This window comes from Aythya ferina (genome assembly GCF_964211825.1).
Source record: "Aythya ferina genome assembly, chromosome: 2".
NCBI lineage: Eukaryota > Metazoa > Chordata > Aves > Anseriformes > Anatidae > Aythya > Aythya ferina.
The window spans coordinates 126,227,389-126,245,464 of NC_140297.1; the positions used below are offsets into that span (position 1 = coordinate 126,227,389).

General features: G+C 38.2%; 2 protein-coding genes across 9 annotated transcripts in view; one reads left to right on the forward strand and one right to left on the reverse strand.

The window, feature by feature from the left end:
* The window catches only part of SULF1 (sulfatase 1), a 264,797-nt gene extending 259,538 nt beyond the window's left edge, over window positions 1-5,259 (forward strand). For 6 of the 7 annotated variants that reach the window (XM_084509643.1, XM_084509642.1, XM_084509644.1 and 3 more), the window contains one exon: window positions 153-5,259. In XM_084509643.1, coding sequence (XP_084365769.1) covers window positions 153-973 — 821 coding nt within the window. In that variant the 3' untranslated portion in view covers window positions 974-5,259. The remainder of the gene's footprint in view (window positions 1-152) is intronic. The other variant, XM_084509646.1, reaches the window with a different exon arrangement.
* SLCO5A1 (solute carrier organic anion transporter family member 5A1) overlaps window positions 3,828-18,076 on the reverse strand; it is a 79,664-nt gene continuing 65,415 nt past the window's right edge. For both annotated transcript variants that reach the window (XM_084509650.1, XM_084509651.1), the window contains 3 exons: window positions 16,623-16,864; window positions 15,611-15,675; window positions 3,828-13,585 (listed from right to left, as the gene is read on the reverse strand). In XM_084509650.1, coding sequence (XP_084365776.1) covers window positions 13,140-13,585; window positions 15,611-15,675; window positions 16,623-16,864 — 753 coding nt within the window. In that variant the 3' untranslated portion in view covers window positions 3,828-13,139. The remainder of the gene's footprint in view (window positions 13,586-15,610; window positions 15,676-16,622; window positions 16,865-18,076) is intronic.

The following is an 18,076-nucleotide window of genomic DNA, read 5'->3' on the forward strand; positions in this document are numbered from 1 at the left end:
ACGACTGAAGATGTGGAGCATCTTATGTTTTCACCTACATATGCTACGCATAGTGGTGCTTTCAAGCAAATGGAAGTATAAAAGCACGTGGCAGCTTTGCTTGCACTTTTACACTGGTGTTCACCATTAGGCTTTATTCTTTCTTTTAACAGAGGACAGTTATGGGATGGATGGGAAGGCTAACCTGGCCAATTTCACTGACAACATCAACTGGCAAGGACTGGAAGACTTGTACAGTGTGAATGAAAGTGTATATGAATACAGATACAACTATAGACTTAGTCTGGCTGACTGGACTAATTACTTGAAGGATGTAGATAGAATGTTTGCACTGCTGAACAGTTACTACCAGCAAAATAAAACAGACAAGGCTAACACTGCTCAAAGCAATGAGGATGGGGACGAATCATCTACATCAGCCTCAGCAGAAATGACTTCTGCTGAAGAATCGAGCGGCCTGACTGATGAACAGTTGAGGCTTATTGTGCCAACAAACTTTGCAGCCCTAGCTTTGAGCACCGTGAATTTAAGTCAAGAGAGGAAACTTGAATTAAACAATGATATTCCTGAGAAAAGTAGTTTGAATGATGCACACTGGAGAAATAATCATCAAGATGAAAAACGGAGAGAGGATAAAGAATCAGACCGCTTTAATATGGATTTCAGTGGGAACGGTTTGATAGAGTTGGAGTCCCGGCATAGCTTCATGCTACAACGTGTCAACATTCCTCAGAAAGACATTCATCAGGACAGTGATACTATGGAAGATGTATTTGGTGATCAAATATATCTTCCTGTGAGGTCCAATGAACCCCTTGTTCATCAGGCTGTAAATATATCCATTAGGGATTCACCTATCGGTACCCAGGAAAGAGAAACTTCCTTGAAAAAAAAGAAACAGAGTCTTACAGGGGAAACTTCACAAATTCGAAATGTAGAAGGCAGTGCCTCGTCTCCACTCTCCTTGGATTAGATCAAGTGGCAGACCATTAAATAAATTCTCCTTTCTATTATTAGCAAACTAATAAAGGTAATCATGACAACTGACATTCCATGTTCATTGTAGATACATTTTGCAGCTAAATTGAGACCAGCTCAGTATTTGTCTATGTGTATTTACTTCATTCACACGCACATACCTTCACAGTGAATCTCCACACTGGAAAAAGTTTTCCAGCATTTTAATGAAAAGAAACAGTGTTAACTTTCTAAAGCAGTAGCACATTCTCTGTAAGCTAATATTATTTCTTCAAAGAGGATGTTCAAGTTATTTTCTCTATTTCCAAATGATCCCACCATGAATGAATGTTTCATTTCACCCAATCTGTCTGCATAATGTATTTTTGATAAATTATTTTAACCACTGGAAATTCCTAATGTCACACTTTTGAGTAAAATAATGTTGCACTTTTAAAATCTGTATGCCATACCATTTATGAATCTAATAATTTACCTGTTCTTAGTTTGCTCATTGTCTAATGTAATTGTGAAACCGATAAATAGATTAACAGGGAAAAGGTAATCAGCACGGATTGTGGAAACAGAATGAATCTTATTTTAGCAAAAATATTGCATGTTTTTGTTACTTTGTTTTAATTAAATTTACTCTCAGAAAGGTATGGCTAATAATTATTAATTGTAGGAGGATCTGTTTAAATTGGATTGTTTCCCTATATATTGATTACGTCAGTATTAAAAATACACAATTTTTTTTTTGACTTTTCTTTTTTTTCCTGATACTGGTAGAAAGGTTTACATCAATACGTACACACTTTTGTCAGCACATCTGATTTTTACTGGCTTGAATCTTGAAGTCATTCTTTTCACTTTGATCTTGAAATCATTATTTTCATTTTGACACTTAAATTCTTACTTTGTTTTGTTTCAAGCAGGCATAAAAGGGAATGATAAAATCATGTTAGATTTACATTATTTCAGATATAAAAGGCAAATGAGTGAAAAAGTTGTAGCTTAGATAATATCTGTTGTATTGTTATAATTTTTTTCTTGAACTTTACCATACATTAAATTTTATAAAGTATAATTCAAAAATTACTTTGAAAATCTGTACTACTAGAACTTAATATCTTCCCTTGCTTTTTTTTTTTTTTTTTTTTTTTTTTTTTTTTTAATAAATTTCTGAATAATTAGCACAACAACAAAAAAAGGAGAATTACCTCAAACAGGTGTAATTCCATAGTGTCCAATTCATGGGAGTGTTTCCTATCTGTTATGTTTCCTAGTGTAGCGAGTATTTTTTGGTTATTGCAAGCACTGCAGTTTAAACTTACATTCACCACATTGTATTTTAAGTTGAAACTTTTTACAAAGGAAATTCTTTTAGTAGGATTTTAATAATTTTAAGAAGCAGTCTTTTTGATGGACTCTGTACATATGTTAAAATTAACTAGCTCTATCTGATGTATGTGTTATGGGCTGATTGATAGAACAAACGTATTTATGGTCATGAATGATGCTATTTGTACATAGATTTCAAGTTACTAGGATACAGACTGTGTTTTTAAATCTTGTATATTTCTGTGATACTTTTATAGAACAATTCTGGCTTCGGGAAAGTCTAGAAGCAATATTTCTTGAAATAAAAAGTGTTTTACTTTACCTGCTTCAGAGAAGTCCAGATGATCCAGCTTTCCTAGTAATTGACTTATTTTAAAAATATGTTTACAGTTTCAGTTTTAAGAATCCATCCACTTTCAACGCAATGGGTAATGAAATAACACACTACATTCTGTTAGTTATAAATTATTCATGGAGATTGTGAATAATATATATTTTTTGTTTAAGACATGCTGTGATTTATTTATTTTTAATCCCAATTCACCTGATCCTTTCTTCCTTGAAGTCAGGGCTCCTGGCAGCACAGCTGGTGGTTCTCAGGAGTAAAGCAATATTACATGGTGCCATCCCCTGGTTCCTCCCTGCAGAGCTCTTCCTACAACAGCAAAGTGCAGCAGACTGGATATGTAGGGCTGTAGGGGTTAATGAAAATAGACCATGGGTCTTCAGAAGGAGTGTCTCCTTGCACGAGTCCACAAAAACAAAACAAAACAAAACAAAACAAAACAAAACAAAAGTTTTCAAGGAACCTCACTCATACCTTTGTGCAGGGAATTACCAAGCATCAAGCACGTGCCCTCCATTCTCAGAAAGTACGTTTCCTTGAAAGAATTTAGTAAGGTGCTTGCTCCTCTCCTAATGCTTGAGCAGACACAGAGAAGGAATGGTGCAACAGCGTGGTCTTTTACCCTCACATTTACCCTTCTAGTCCTCCTTTTTTAGTGACAGCTTAAAGTACTCACTCAGAAAATGGAAGATAAGAGTTTGCATCCTCCTCAGTGTGAAAATGGTCTACCTTCCTTCTTCCAGGACAGTGCCTTGCCCTCCAAACTATCAGATAGTGTAGGTGGGAGCTTTTCTAACAGCTCTTATTGCAGTGTGGAGGAAAAAGAAAATAAATAGAAAACAGACTCATTGTATCAGGATTTGCTCAGGATTTTTCTCAATGCCTGAGCACCCATGGGTGATTGTTGCCCAAGAGGTGTTATTCTGTAATAAAACTTCCTCCTCTAGCTTCAGCAAAAAGCAATCCTGTCTGAGTGTTCTGACACCACTCTGCAGCCAGAACCAAAGTGCAGTAGGAGAGGTACGAACTACAGAGTCATTTCAGAAACATATGTCCCATCTGAAGGGATGCAATCACAGCCTTAGCTGCCTCGAAGCTGCCTGGGATAATTTTACTCCCACTCAGGCAGCAGATGTCAGCGCAGAGCCGCACAACTGTTCCTCTCCTGTGGCCCTTGCACTGCCTGCAGTGCTTTTCAACCCCTCCTGCCGAGGTAACTCATTTATGCAGTTTTAAACTAGCAACAATGCCCTTCATGTGATAGAAATCTATTAATAGCTTTATCCACAGCCTACTCCTTAATTTAATAGTTCTACTGTTGGACACTGGAGACATTCATTCTGCAAAACGCTCTTTAATATGGTTATATGTATTGGAAAATGAAAATGGAGATTGCTCACCACGAGCTTGGAGGTCAGACAAGAACTGGGCCCCACAGGTTTGTCCTCCAGTCTGTGAAACAGCAGCTCCTCGCTAGTTGCACATGTTGGCTGAAGTTGCCTGAGGGCTGAAACCTGCAGTACTGTGCACATCACTGCAGTTTCTGACTTAGGTCATAAACTAAGTGCACTTAGATGCTTCACAAAGCCAAGCTGTGTTCTGAATCAATGCAAATTCAGCTGCTATGTGGTAGCAAATTTTCCTTTGGTCAAGGCTGTTGTTTCATCAGAAAGAAGCCACAGCTTACCCAGCCATGAAAAATGCAATACAGGTCGAAATACTTTTGGCATAAAGGCTCAGCAATGAAGCATGTCTAGAAAAATACATTCAACTTTAACTGTTCTTTGGATCTTGAAAACAAGGCTGCCCTGGGACAGAATTTTCATTTATGGATATATCTATGCTTACAAATAAAAGTGATCTCAGAAAGTGAGAGACCTTGCTCCAAAACTAAATAGTATGGCCTAGGTCACATCCACACTGCAAGACCAGGTTGGCCACAGCCACTTTATGAAGCACTTAGCCCTGGGGATCCTCTTTGCTCTGCTGATTTTGGGTCTGGGGTACCAAAATACATTTTCCATTTGTTTTCATTTTTAAATGCATTCAGCACTACAAAGGTATGTTGCTTTTATGGTGTGGTACTGTGGTGTGTGCTACAGGCCTGAGGTGTTGCATGAGGACATGTGGGTCCCTGTTGTATTTGGCGTTGGGAGGAACAAGGAGACCAACCCTGTCTCAGCCACTTCTGACATTTGGGAGCTGTCTGTGGCACAGCCCTACCACATTAACCACATGGAGGTAGCCTGTTGGTGTGGTCCAAACTAGAGCCATGGAGTGAAATAAACACTACACAGTGCAGACATCAGGAGTCTCATCCCTGGGTTCATGCCCCGGGCCTCTATTGAGCAGTGTAGATGCACATAGACTTGTACCCTAAGTGTTTTTCTAACTCTGATGATATCTAGTTCAAACAAACTTGTATTTCTTTTCATGTAACCAATATAAATCAAATTTAATGCTAGAGGAAATGGAAAGTGGAAAGATTTGGTTTTCTCTGACTAAGCACTAAAAAAGTAAACACTTCATCACCTTATCCAGACTGATTGCACACTGATGCAGGTACCTTTTTGTTTGTTTGTTTGTTTTGTCATAAATAAATAAAACACACTTGATATGCTATTTTTTTATTTCCAAATATCAAGTATTCAAGAGTTTGTTTTGTAAACACATGTTTACAACAGATGCTGACAATAGATTTCATGAAACAATGTGTTACACAGCTTTAAAATTATTCTAAGCTCTGCTGAGAAATAAATATCCATTAAAAATCCCCCCATACAGGAGCCTAAAATATGAAGAAAAAAAAAAAAAAAAGAACAAAAAAAAAAAAAGCATAACCAATTAGTCTCTTTTTACCACAGCACAGCATCCACACACTCATACAGTCAGACATACTCTACGAATTTCCTTAATACTCTACACATTTGCTTAATAATTAGTTGTTGGTGTTTTTTTTTTTAAAAAAAATAACTAAACACTTACAGGCAGTGTGCCCACTCCATGCTCCTAACATGCTACCCAGATTATTTTGTTGCTGTTCTGCTTAAATCATTTGGTAGAGGTATGCACTGCAGCTGTGGGCAAAACTCCCATTTGCTCAAGTGGAGGAAAGAGCAGGTCTGTTAGGAGGAAAGCCTTCACTGAATCATGGATCACAGTGACTCCACATTCTTTTTTTGTTGTTTTTCTTGTTTGTACAGAAACAATTCAGGATTATTTTGTACAACTGTTTGCTTTGACATTTCCCTTTATGTTTTCAAAAGTACCTTTGTTAAAAGAGGTAAAATTTCTGACCTACCAGTCTGAGGTGTACCTCTTAGTGCTATTTAGGACACAAATGCCTCCTCTGAATGAGCAGTCCAGACACAATAACACAAAATAATTATCTTTCAGAATTCAAAATGGAAAGGCAAAATATTGCCTGAAAGATACAACAATCAAAAAACTGTTTTAAATCTGAGCTCCCTTGAAAATTGGCCTAATTTGGCCTTTTTCCATTGGTGCAACTAGAACTTGCTTTTATTCCACCCCTCTCTTTCTGATATTTCATGGAAGAACATTAATATTTCAGATCTGAATCCTCATTTTAATACAAACTCTTACTAATGTTGCCTGGTTAAGAGGTTCCAGAATTTCCTGTCATTCCCATAGCATTTATTTTCAGTCTCTGCATATGCAAAGCCACTAAATAAAGTAACATTCTACAGAAGGAAGAATACATCCTACATGAGATTTCTGTGGTCTGTATAACTTCTACATTAGCCATTAGTGCTGAGTCAAATCCTATACTGCCTCCTAAAGTGACTTTCCCACAGAAGAGCTAGGCAAAATTGGACCACTAGGAACTATAAACACTGTCTTTGCTGGAGCAGTTCCAGCCTTTAAGAATGAAAACACATGCAGTTGCACAATTGACATGTTTTGAATATGTCATTTAAGTCATAGTGAATACATCATAAAATACTTCAGTACCTATTAGCACCACAGTGTTGTTTAGCCCAAAGATTATCAAGCTCACTTTTCCTTGAGTTGACCAATGTTTTGGATGCTTTTTGTAGCCCTTCATGAATTCCACAGCTTTTCACCTATTCTATATCATGAGAAAAAAATAAGGTTACAGGATAACATTGTGACAGCTAATTTGAGACAGAAAAAAAATAAAATACAGTATACACAATGGATAAAGTAATCATTAGAAGAGTAGAATGGAACCTGAATAAATAAGCATCTATTTTACTGAAACCAGTAAAAGTTTGGAGCTACTTTGAACTTGCGGAGCGAGACCTGTGTTTAAAAGGCTGGATTAAGTCAAAAGAAAATAGTTTATCTGAAGGATTGGAGGCTCATGGGTTTATGCTAAAAATTATGGTTATTAACTACATCTGATTACAGATATTGGATATGGATATTACCAGCTGTCCTCCTTACTTTATGTAGCATACTCTGGGAAAGGATAGGGAAAATTTTCTTTCTGAGGATCAGCTAAGATTTCAAAGCTTTGGCCATGTAATAGTATGCATTAGTGCAGTAACGTATTCAGTAACAAAGTTAAGGAAGAAGAATCACATGAATTTTGGCCATATCTTTTCTCCACAGTGAAGGCTCCCATTTCTACTCTGTGACAATGTTTACCTTTTCCAATTGTTATTTGTAAAATAAGATGTTATATATGAAAAAAAGACAAAAACTTAATTCTATACCGAAGAATTAACGTACCCTTTTGATGTCAACTGCCTGTTTTCTAAACAATCTGAATGATAAAAATCTGTCTAAAATCAAGTCCAATGTGAAAAACCTGAAATATGTTGATACAGACTTAATCTACAACCAGCAAACGCTCTGTTCAAAGCTATGCCAATTCACATTGCAGTTGAGGTAAACCTCTGTTTCCAGGTGTTTTAAACCCCTGGAAAGCAGACACAGCTGGATGGCTTCAGCTGTGGGAACCCAGACAATGCAGCATAACATTTCCTATGCCGCTATATTATAAAAGAGAGAGTATTGAGAAAAGAGACAAAGATAAACATGTTAAGGAAATATTTTGTCTTTGATCTACAAAAGCAGAAGTACTAACCAATGATCAGAGTATAAAAACTAAACAAGTGCTTTATGTCGCTTAGTTCACATATACTTGCTAAAGTGTCTGTTTGTTAAGGTCCAACACAAGGTACTGGCCCAGTTCTTCAGCCTCATTGTCAGACCGATGAGGCTGAGAATCTGGTTCCAAAATTGCAGTAAGACACTTTGGACCTATTTATCATCAGTTTTATGTCAATATAACACCATGAAGAGCTGTGGTATTATACACACAGGAAGTGTAGTAAGGCAGCAGTAATTCAGGCAATTTGGGGGAAAATCTGCAAGAACAGTACAGAAGGTGCTGACCCCTCTACCCAGCCATGTTCACCAGAGTTCCACAGAGCAGACGGTGCTCTCTTCCATATGTGGAAGATACTGAAAAACTATCATTTGAACCTTTAGGTCCAAATTCTATGAAAGGGCACAGTCTTGAACTGTCTTTATGGCCAGAAAGATGCCCTTATTTAATCTGTATCCACACATAATACCTAGGTTTACAGCCAAAATTCATAAAACATATGAACGGTGTGTTTTGTCATCCAGATCTAGAATATACCTTTGAGCAAGTCCACAAAATATTTTGAATGCTAATGTGACCATTATCTGAGATGATCTGACAGAAGCCATCTCTGGCTGGATTAGGTGATATTAGATGACCTCATCAGGGTGACAAGTTGACTTGTACCTCTTGCTCTGGAGCTAGATAACTGTACTGCCTGGTGTAGACATGTTCATGATGCCCTCTGCTTCTGTATGCAGACTATTAATTTCCCTCACTGTGTAATCAATCCTCCTCCCCTACCTTTTTCTAGTTAGAATTCTAGTAAAAAGTTTTACAGTTTATATCACTGAATGTTGCTACTTAGAACTGTCTTATATTTGCAATTGAAAACTTCCTTCATTGCCAGATATATAAGTAGCCACATGTGAATGCCACAGGGAAGTACTTGAGTGCTACTTTGTGCTATTCTGGCAAAAATGATCACTGAATCCATGGGGAAAAAAAAGACAGCTTAGCATGGAAATTACCCCTTGGATAAAGGAACTCCTTTCTGAATGCACATGGGATTCAGTCCAACACCTATATACATGCATTATTTTTAAGTGCATCACTTAACTATATAAACTTACAATGTATTTAAGTGTTCTGTTGGATCTGAGCCATAATGAATAAATAGTTATGCTATAAATGTATGAGCTATATTTAAAAAAAAAAAAAAAAAGCAAGCATATATGTTTGAAAACACTACACTCAGTTGTTTGTAATTAATTTAGGAGCTTTCAAATATATTTCTAATATCTAGGAGGAGATTTGTTCTCCTAGTTCACTTACAGAACAGCAAGTTCTGAAGAACAGCATGTTATTACATGTATTTTTAAAGGTATAATGGCTGGACAAAGAGCCGAAAGCTTCCAATTACATATCAATTGCACCATAACATTCAACTCATTTCTGGTAGCTGTTTACACTGTCCTGAAAGGATAGCTCCAAAACACCAGTTCCAAATTATACCTTATTATATCCAGTATGCTCATGAGGAAAAGAGGACCGGAAATGCAGGGCTTTGCCTAGTATTGGAACTACAGGCATTCACTCTCCAGCTATACCAACCAAGACCACAACTGGAAGCTCTACATACTACTCTCCTAACAGTACTGTGCTCATACGCACCCAAGGCTATGGCTATTCCCTTTCTAAAATCTTCCCCTTTTTAAGGAAACATGTATGAATGGGAGGCTAAGCCAGGATTGGAGGATAATCTCTTCAGTCATTTTTTCATGTATCATTCATGTATTTCTCTAAACTAGGAATAACTGGTGCAAGAGGAATTTAGGCAATCCTCATAGCATGAAGCCTCCCTGGGGACTTGTAGTTAACCTCTCTTTGTCATTGCTCCATATTATCCCTGGCTGGTTAACTGCAGGTAGCATACTTTGCCTACCAACAGCAGCGTGTGGCTGAACAGGACCCCTGCCTTACCTTTTCTTGTGCTTGCTGCTAACCAAAGTTAAGCGTTTGTGGGTAGAGAGGAGGAGGGCAGCACTTACAACAAATTAAACCAAAATGACTTCGGAACTTTACATTTCATGGTCAGGCAGTTTCATGACAACTCTGCTTCCTTCAGCAATGATAGCCTCCGAAAATAGTGTTTGCTCAGCAGGTCTCAGTCCATATTTCAGTCAGTGTTGACAACACTGGAATTGACTTCTCTAGTGAGTTACTGTTTTTACCCTGCATGCCTTTATTGGCTTATTTTAGACTGTTACAGCTTACTCATAATAAAGCCTCCTTCAGGAACAAATCAAAAATTGGCCAGAGGCTGGGTTTTCTTTCCTTCACAGGATGCTCATTTAATTACATGATTTTGTAGAAATATATTGTAATAATTATCTATATCAAAAATACTAAAGGATTTTGATGTTATTTTTGCTAAGCATATAATTTTGAAAGGAAAATTAAAAGGCTACAGAAGGTATGTAAACACAGGTTTTTCAGCATTTCCAAAGGGAGCATCTTTCCCTCTACATTCCAATTTCTCAGACCTTTTTTTTTAAAAAAAATGAATGTTTTTAGAAGTTGAGGTGTCAGGACATCCTAAAAAACAAAAGTTCTCAGTTCTGACAAGCTCTGAATTCCTTTGAAATCAGCTCAGAAGCTGCAGCAGTTGCAGATGTGTCACTTACATAACTCTCATTCTCTGTCATCAGTGTTAGCTCCTGACAATCCTACAAGCCTAATCTGCTCTCACTTGTTATTTGTATGGAAAATACGTGCACACAAGGCATGAAATAGAGTAAATCGGGAGAGATGATTCATCTCCAGCCTCTTTTTGATTCCCTAAATGCTCTGTTTCTGAGATATTTGAAGATTGTCTCTCTTCACCTCATCCCATACTGATTAAAATGGGCAAGTGATTAAAGTGGATGGGTGATGGGTTGCAATTACACTTTGTCCTACTACTTTGCCTCAAATTTTGCCATGGCATGAATTTCTTTGTGCAAGAAGCATTAAAAACTGTAAGAGAAGGAGACACTTTTAGCATCTATTCTGATATCCTATGGAAAAAAAAAATGTACCCTGTACCTTTGAGCCAAGGAAATTTACTCCTCGAGATGAGAAGTATAGAAGCTAATGTCTCAGGTGGCACAAGCTGGCTAGGGTTTTAAACTGTTTTAAACGTGGGGTTTAAGCATAGGGTTTTAAACGTGCTCAGTGGCTGCACAAACAAACAAAAAAAAACAAAATATTGACCCTGAAAACCTGTTACTATGTACAGAATAGCAGGAGGTGATTTCAATTATATTCCTCTCTGCTGTATTTTGGGGTAGAAGCATCAGAGTCTGTAGCCAGAGTGGAAGTCATTACAAGTCACATAAATGGACTGAGACATTGTGAAATAAGCAGCCAGCATTTCAAGCAGGGGAACCAGCCCTGTGGTTAAGCCCATATGTTGGTCAAGAAGAGACAGGAGATGATGGAATGCAACCAGCAAAGGAGAAGGAGAGGGAAATGTACTCTTCCCAGGTACCAAAATGAGTATTGCCTTTAATTTCAAGGGAAACAGGACTTGGTTCCATATAATATTCAATCATCTTACATGTTGTAAATTAAAAATCCAGGAAGAAAATCTTTCTTACATTCCCAAAGTTCTGCTCTCTGTTATTTATTTTCATGCAGGCTCCCCACATGACAAAACCCAAACCTGCCCATCGCTGATTCCTCTTAAAAGAGTGCTTTTAATTTCCTAAACTTCTAAGACTTTCCCTGGAGGGTAAAATACAGCTTTGACTTCCTGATGTCCGCCTGAAATCATTCTCTGCCCTTTGAGACATCATTAGTACATCAGAAGAAGGACACTACAAAGCCTCCAGAGTAAGATATGAAATGCTAAGTACATTTGATGAGAAAGTCTCAGCATCTCCAGGGGAGAAAACACACCATAGTAATTTGGAATAAGCAATGGCCACTTCACATCCCATGGGTCCATGCTTACAGACAATTTCTATTCCTAGCTCTTCCCTGGGAGGTGGAGGAGAGCCATGCTTTGCCTTCATGGAAAGCTTTAAATGAAGCTGAGGCAAGTTGTCCACATGTGGGACAAACCATACAACTACGACTTCCAGGGCTTCCTCCACCCTGCCCCAATGCCAGGCAGCAGGAGAGGCAGAACAGGGGCAGAAATGCTGCTGGTGGGGAGCACAGCACCGCAGAGGTGCCAGCAGTCAAGAGGAAAACCTCATGCCAGGCACGGTGGCAGCTCACGTGCTCTCAGCCACCTTGAAGGGTTTCTCTGCTGAGTCCTGGAGCAAGTGGTGCTGCTTTGGCCCCGATCGCTGCTGTGAGGGCTCCACCAGGTCCCACACAGCCCGCCAGACATGAAACAGGACCATTAACTCTCCCTGGAGGTTTCTTCACCAAAGCTGAACTAGACTTCTGAAGTGCTGCCAAGCACTTCCTATCAAGCTATAACTGGTTATTTTCTTCTTCAGGAAAAGTATGGATTCAGTACTAATAACAGCCACTCAAATAACTGCCAATATCATTGCAGAAGTATGCATGTCTGGTCTGGTATGTTCATATGACTCCAACATCCCAGTGTTATTACAAATTAATACTGAAGGTTTTTTGTTGTTGTTGTTGTTGTTTTTCTCCAAGCATTATACTTTCCTAGCCTGTGTACTTTGTGAAGAATGACTGCATCCAATTAATTGAAAATTATCATACATTTTGACAGGATAAAGATATTATGTCTCATATTTGCAAACATTACCTGATGCAGAACTTTTGTATGGCTTAATGTGTTATTAACAGTACTTTAAACCTTATGTTCTTTTTTATTTTAATGCTTATGTCTGAAAATAGCCCCTTTCAAATTGAGTCACAATAATGTCTTTAAAAGCAAACTTTAAACTTAATTTGCTGCACATACAATTATCCAAGTAAGTTGCATAGTTTAAATAAGTTTAGTTGTGCTTTGTAGCAGAACTCACAGTAATTACTCATCTCTTAAAAACACAATTTGCAGATGTGAAGCTGATGATACATTTAAGCATTTTTGTGACATCTAGACATCAACAATATGAGTTTTTGTCACTCTTTCACTGACTTTTGCTGTTCATAATACCTCACCCTTACGTTGATATTAGATCAGAGCATGGACATTTAATGGACACATCTGAAATAATTACAAACACAATTTTTAAAACTCCGTTGTCAGGAAGGGAGAAATAAGAACTTGGGTTGGTTTGAGGTATCCAGCCCTCAGGAACATACTATGGTTGTTTGCATTAAGCTTTGTTGGTTTTTATCACGTGTTACATTTAGATTAAAAATAGAAGGCACAGGTGTTTTACAAGGCGCCATAATTAAGTCAACCAACAAAACTAAACATTACATTACCAAACCAGGGGTCTATATCTCAGCAGTGACTTCTTCCAATGCATTTTCATTTGAGGAATTTATTGCTTCTGAAAAAGGGCCAGGGTATGTCTGTGCTACGCAGTTCATTCCTTGTGCCACACCAATGTCTCCTCGAGAACTGAAGGTAGGGCAGGATCTAGTCCGTGCATAGTTTTGTTGGAGTCCAGCTTGGCCAACCATCTCACTCACAGTGTTCACCGGCGAAGCCCTCCACCTCTGTCTCTGTAGTTGCTCTTCTTTACACTTAATGGAGTACCAGGCCAGAAAAATAAAAAAGAATCCCACAAATTTGAGAGCAGCGGCCAATCCAAAGTAGACAAAACGAAATGAGGTGACATCGTATTCCCAGCAAGATCCTTGTACGCCACAGTCCTGTTGCCAAAGCATGCATGTGGTATCAATAACAGCCCCAAAATAAATTGGAGTGGGAATGTAAGCTGAAATAAAAATAGCGACAGAATTAATATGTGTTAGCATACAGTGGAAGACTTCTTAAGAAACTATATATCTAAGCCAAACAGGCATATGTCAAGAAGTTTTGAGATTTCTACCCTCCTATTCTTCCCACCACCACTACCTATCCCCCACATGAAACATACCACACATGTGACAGTGTGCAAGCAAAGAAGACAATGCAGCAACACCTTACTATAGTTACTGCTCCAGTCTGCGGTCCCCAGACAGCTCTTCATAAACTATGTGTCCCTCAAAAGAAATTCCAGTGTTGCTCTCAGGAAATAAAATCAGCATAGGAACAAAACAAGGTTATCTCCAGTGTTACTGGAGTTGGGAAGCAGTGGGGGTTGCTGCTTTAGATTAAGGGGAGAAACCCCCCAAAACTGAAAAATGTTTATCTTCCTGGAGAAAGATGGAAGTGGACCACAAAAAAATCAGATTTTCTTTTGAAGAGATCTTCCTCGGAAACAGAAGTAAACTCCTAAAGCTGCTATAACTGCAGCCAGACCCTTATACACCCTGCTCTCCCTGAAAATATTACACCTTTAAGATGAGTCAGAAAGAGCCTGCCCCAAAGACAACCGTTGCCTTACTGACCAGATGCAGCTAGATGGGGCTCCCCTCTTCTTCTCTCTTAGAATAGTCATCATTTGCTCTATACACTTTTGGTAGTAGCTGAACACCTGGACTACATGTTAGGCAGGATTTTAGAAGTTCAAGACCTTGAAAGGAATCAATTTGTGTAAAAACCACTTTTAACATGCTTTTCTTTTTGCTTTGAAACTTTGTGAATCATAGAATATCCAAGTTGGAAGGGACCTACAAGGATCATCGAGTCCAACTCCTGGGTCTCCAAAGGACCACCAAAAAAAAAAAAAAATCAGACCAAGTGTCTAAGAGTGTTGTCCAGATGCTTCTTAAACTCTGGTAGGCTCACTGCTCTGGGGAGCCTGTCCCAGTGCCTGACCACCCTCTCCATGAAGAACCTTTCCCTAACACCCAGCCTGACCCTCCCCTGTCCAAGCTCCATGCTGTTCCCTCGGGTCCTGTCACTGTCCCCAGAGAGCAGAGCTCAGCACCTGCCCCTCCGCTCCCCTCGTGAGGGAGCTGGAGGCTGCAATGAGGCCTCCCCTCAGCCTGCTCTACTCTGGGCTGAACAAACCAAGGGGCCTCAGCCACTCCTCATATGTCTTCCACTCTAGACCTTTCACCATCTTTGTAGCCTTCCTTTGGACATTCTCTAACAGTTTTATATCTTTCTTATACTGCAGTGCCCAAAACTGCACACAGTACTTCAAATCAGACATTAAGTAACATTAGATACTTATTTTGAAAAAGCAAAGAACTTTTCTTATTTCTGAAAGCAACAAAAATGTGTTTCTAAAACAACAACAAAAAATCATTTTAAGTGATATATAATAACTGTATTAATACATTGTATATATTCACAGGGTGACCAGTGGTATTTCATTTTCTTTTCCAAGTAGCCCTTGTTTGTGTCCTTGAATATGTAACATTATGTGTGGGAGAGGAGAAATTCTGAAGACATACACACTCCTTCTACAAACACTATTTAAAAGACTGATACTGTTTTTGTTTTGTTATCTAACCAGATCAAGAAGTTACCAATAAATGCTTGTCAGAAGAAATCATTAACTTGTCAAAAACTGAATCATTTCATGGGGAATGACTATTTTGACAAATCTCTTCTTTTCTTGTGGAATGATTCTTAAATAAAAATTGAAACTGTAAAAAGAAATCTCTTTCTGGGACAAAAATGTTGTTCTGGAAAGTCAGTAATAATATATGTATACATATATACATATATATGAAATACATACTCAACTACATTTTCAAGAGCTATTAATTTTAGGTTCCTGATACAATTAGTCAGGCAATTAATATTCATGGAATTTTAGTACTTTTATGGTACATTTAAGCCAAATATGGCAAGCCTTTTGGGAACTCTGTGGTTTATGTGGAAGCTTAGTGACTGCAAGACTTACCAAGAGTACGTAATAAAACAAACTGCATTCCTAGTGCAAAGGGCCGTTCCCCATCTTCCACAGACCTAGCAGGCAAAAAGAAAATTCTTTTGAAGAAACAGTCAGTAACAGATAATCACTGTAGTATGTTCTGCCTTCATCTCCCAGCTTTCTTTTTTCTGAGCTATAATAAATCCTTGTCTAAATTTCTTCTGTTTAGGTTCTAATATTGTTAATTCTTATTGCTAGGAAGAAAAAAATAATGTCTCCTATCCCTGTTCAATCAAAATCTCAATCCTGCCTTTGAATTTTTCTTTACCTCTGTAAGGTAAAGAAGAATCTGATCCAAAACTATTAAGGAATTGGAAAACCCATCTAAAATGTTTGTGACTTCTCACAAGTTTCCTATTATTTCATCTAACCTCTTGCTTTGTTTGCCCTTTTTTTTGCAACCAAATCAAAAGCTTGAACATTTTTCTTTGAATGGACAAATGAACGACACTACCTTTACCTACAAAGACCACGTTGTTCTCTACCCTTATATGACCACAGTGACAACAACACTACTACAGTACAGAACTTAAAGTTCAAAATCATTAGGAAGAAAAAAGGAAAGATTCAAAAACAAGCATGTGGAAGAAATGAACAATTTAAAGAAACAGAAGAGGATCATTTTAAAACTTCCTTTCATTTGAACTATGAATGATTCAAATATTACCTTTTCTCAATTGCATTTTAAAACCTAAACCATTGTTCTAAGAAGGCTGAAAATTTCTTTAAGAGCTGTATTTTTCTTATGTTTTTATTTGTTCTCTCTTTATATGGTCTGGAAATCCCTGGACATTTGTTTCCTAAGAGTCATTATCATGTCACATATTCTAAATGCAAGAAAGTTTCACCTTATCCATTTCATCCCTATTCTCTTCCCTTGGTAAGGATACATAAGCTTGAAGGAGTTAGGCTGCATTGCTCCAGACTCTCTGACACAGACACTGGTGAGAGCAGGCACAGCAAAAATACACTAAGGTCTTACCTGAGTGTCACTATGATTGCTGACGGCTGGGCACACGCTGTTATAAGGGTCACAATGAAAAGAAATATCAGGAATGGGATGAGCGTGTTGCAGGTTCTATCACACTTCCCAGAAACAGCATAGCCATTTTCATTCAGGTAGGTTTTGACGATAACCAGTCTGAGCTGACTGCGCTGGCCCACTGTTGGCGGGGTGATAACCTGGCGGCTTTGGACACAGGCACATTCTGTGTAATTTCTTACCTGGGAAAAGGAAACAGAGAACATTTGCACATGAAAAACTTGCAGGAGAAAAACATTACACAGGAACGTGGTACGTCCCATGCAGTCTTCTCATCAGGAATCAAACACTACTTCTCCATCTTCTGCCTCTAACATTATTACCCCAGGTACAACCAAGGTTGCCACTCCAAGGGTTTTGAAAGGCAGCCCAAACTTCGCGTGATAGGACTGCCATTGCTTATGACTACCACCATTTAGGCTGACTGTTATAAAAATAAAAAAAAATCTGGGACACTTTTGGAAAATTCTGCAAAAAACATTCAATCATTTCTGACAAGGAGACTAGAGGAAAAGAGTGTTTCTATTTTTTTACCAAAACTGTGAGGAAACACTCTTTAAACAGTAGTGACAATGCCATATTCTGGAATTTGGCAGGCTGTCAGTTTTCATCTTCTAGAGGTATCTTCTGCTATCTCAGTGGAAACCTACCAGACTCAGCTAAAGAACAAAAAGCTGCACTGCACACTTGGAGCCCAGAGACTTTCAGCTGGATGTAGATATGGATAGGATGTAAACAGGTGCAAAAACAGAGAACAAGGGACTTAAACAGTGACACTGGAGGACATGAGATTCCTGACTGGGCAAAGAGGTTGAAATTAGGATGAAAAGATTGTGTAGCAAACTGGCATTTCACAGGCAAAGGGGATTGTGATTTGAGCAAGGTGAAGAAAAGCTATGTCAGAAATAGCCTCCCATCTACTACTGTTTTCTAATAGCAAAGGGGTGTGCAGTAGATGAGAATATTCCAGTATTAGAGAGGATCAGGGCCAGTGTGATGTTAAAGGAAGGAACTTTTGGCTTTTATGTTCACATTCTTAAAACATAGGACCACACGTGCACAAAAGTTATGTTACAAGACCATCTTAATATTGCAAATTTAAGCACTCAGGCATCAGGAAATATCCAAATTAGGGTTGACTGTCAGCTTTAATTTATGCCCATGTATGCAGTTGTGTTATAACATTGCTGTACATTCTTTTTCCATGGTATTTAGATGAATTTCTGAATGAGTATTTATCCAGTAGTTTACCTCCAATTTTCAAAATGTGGCTTCATGTGTTTTTTCCTCACACTTATCATATTCCACTACAAATACAGAATGGCTCATATTTCATATGGATTTTTCTATCACACTCATCATTATAGCTTAACATTTTCAAAAAGGTGTAATTT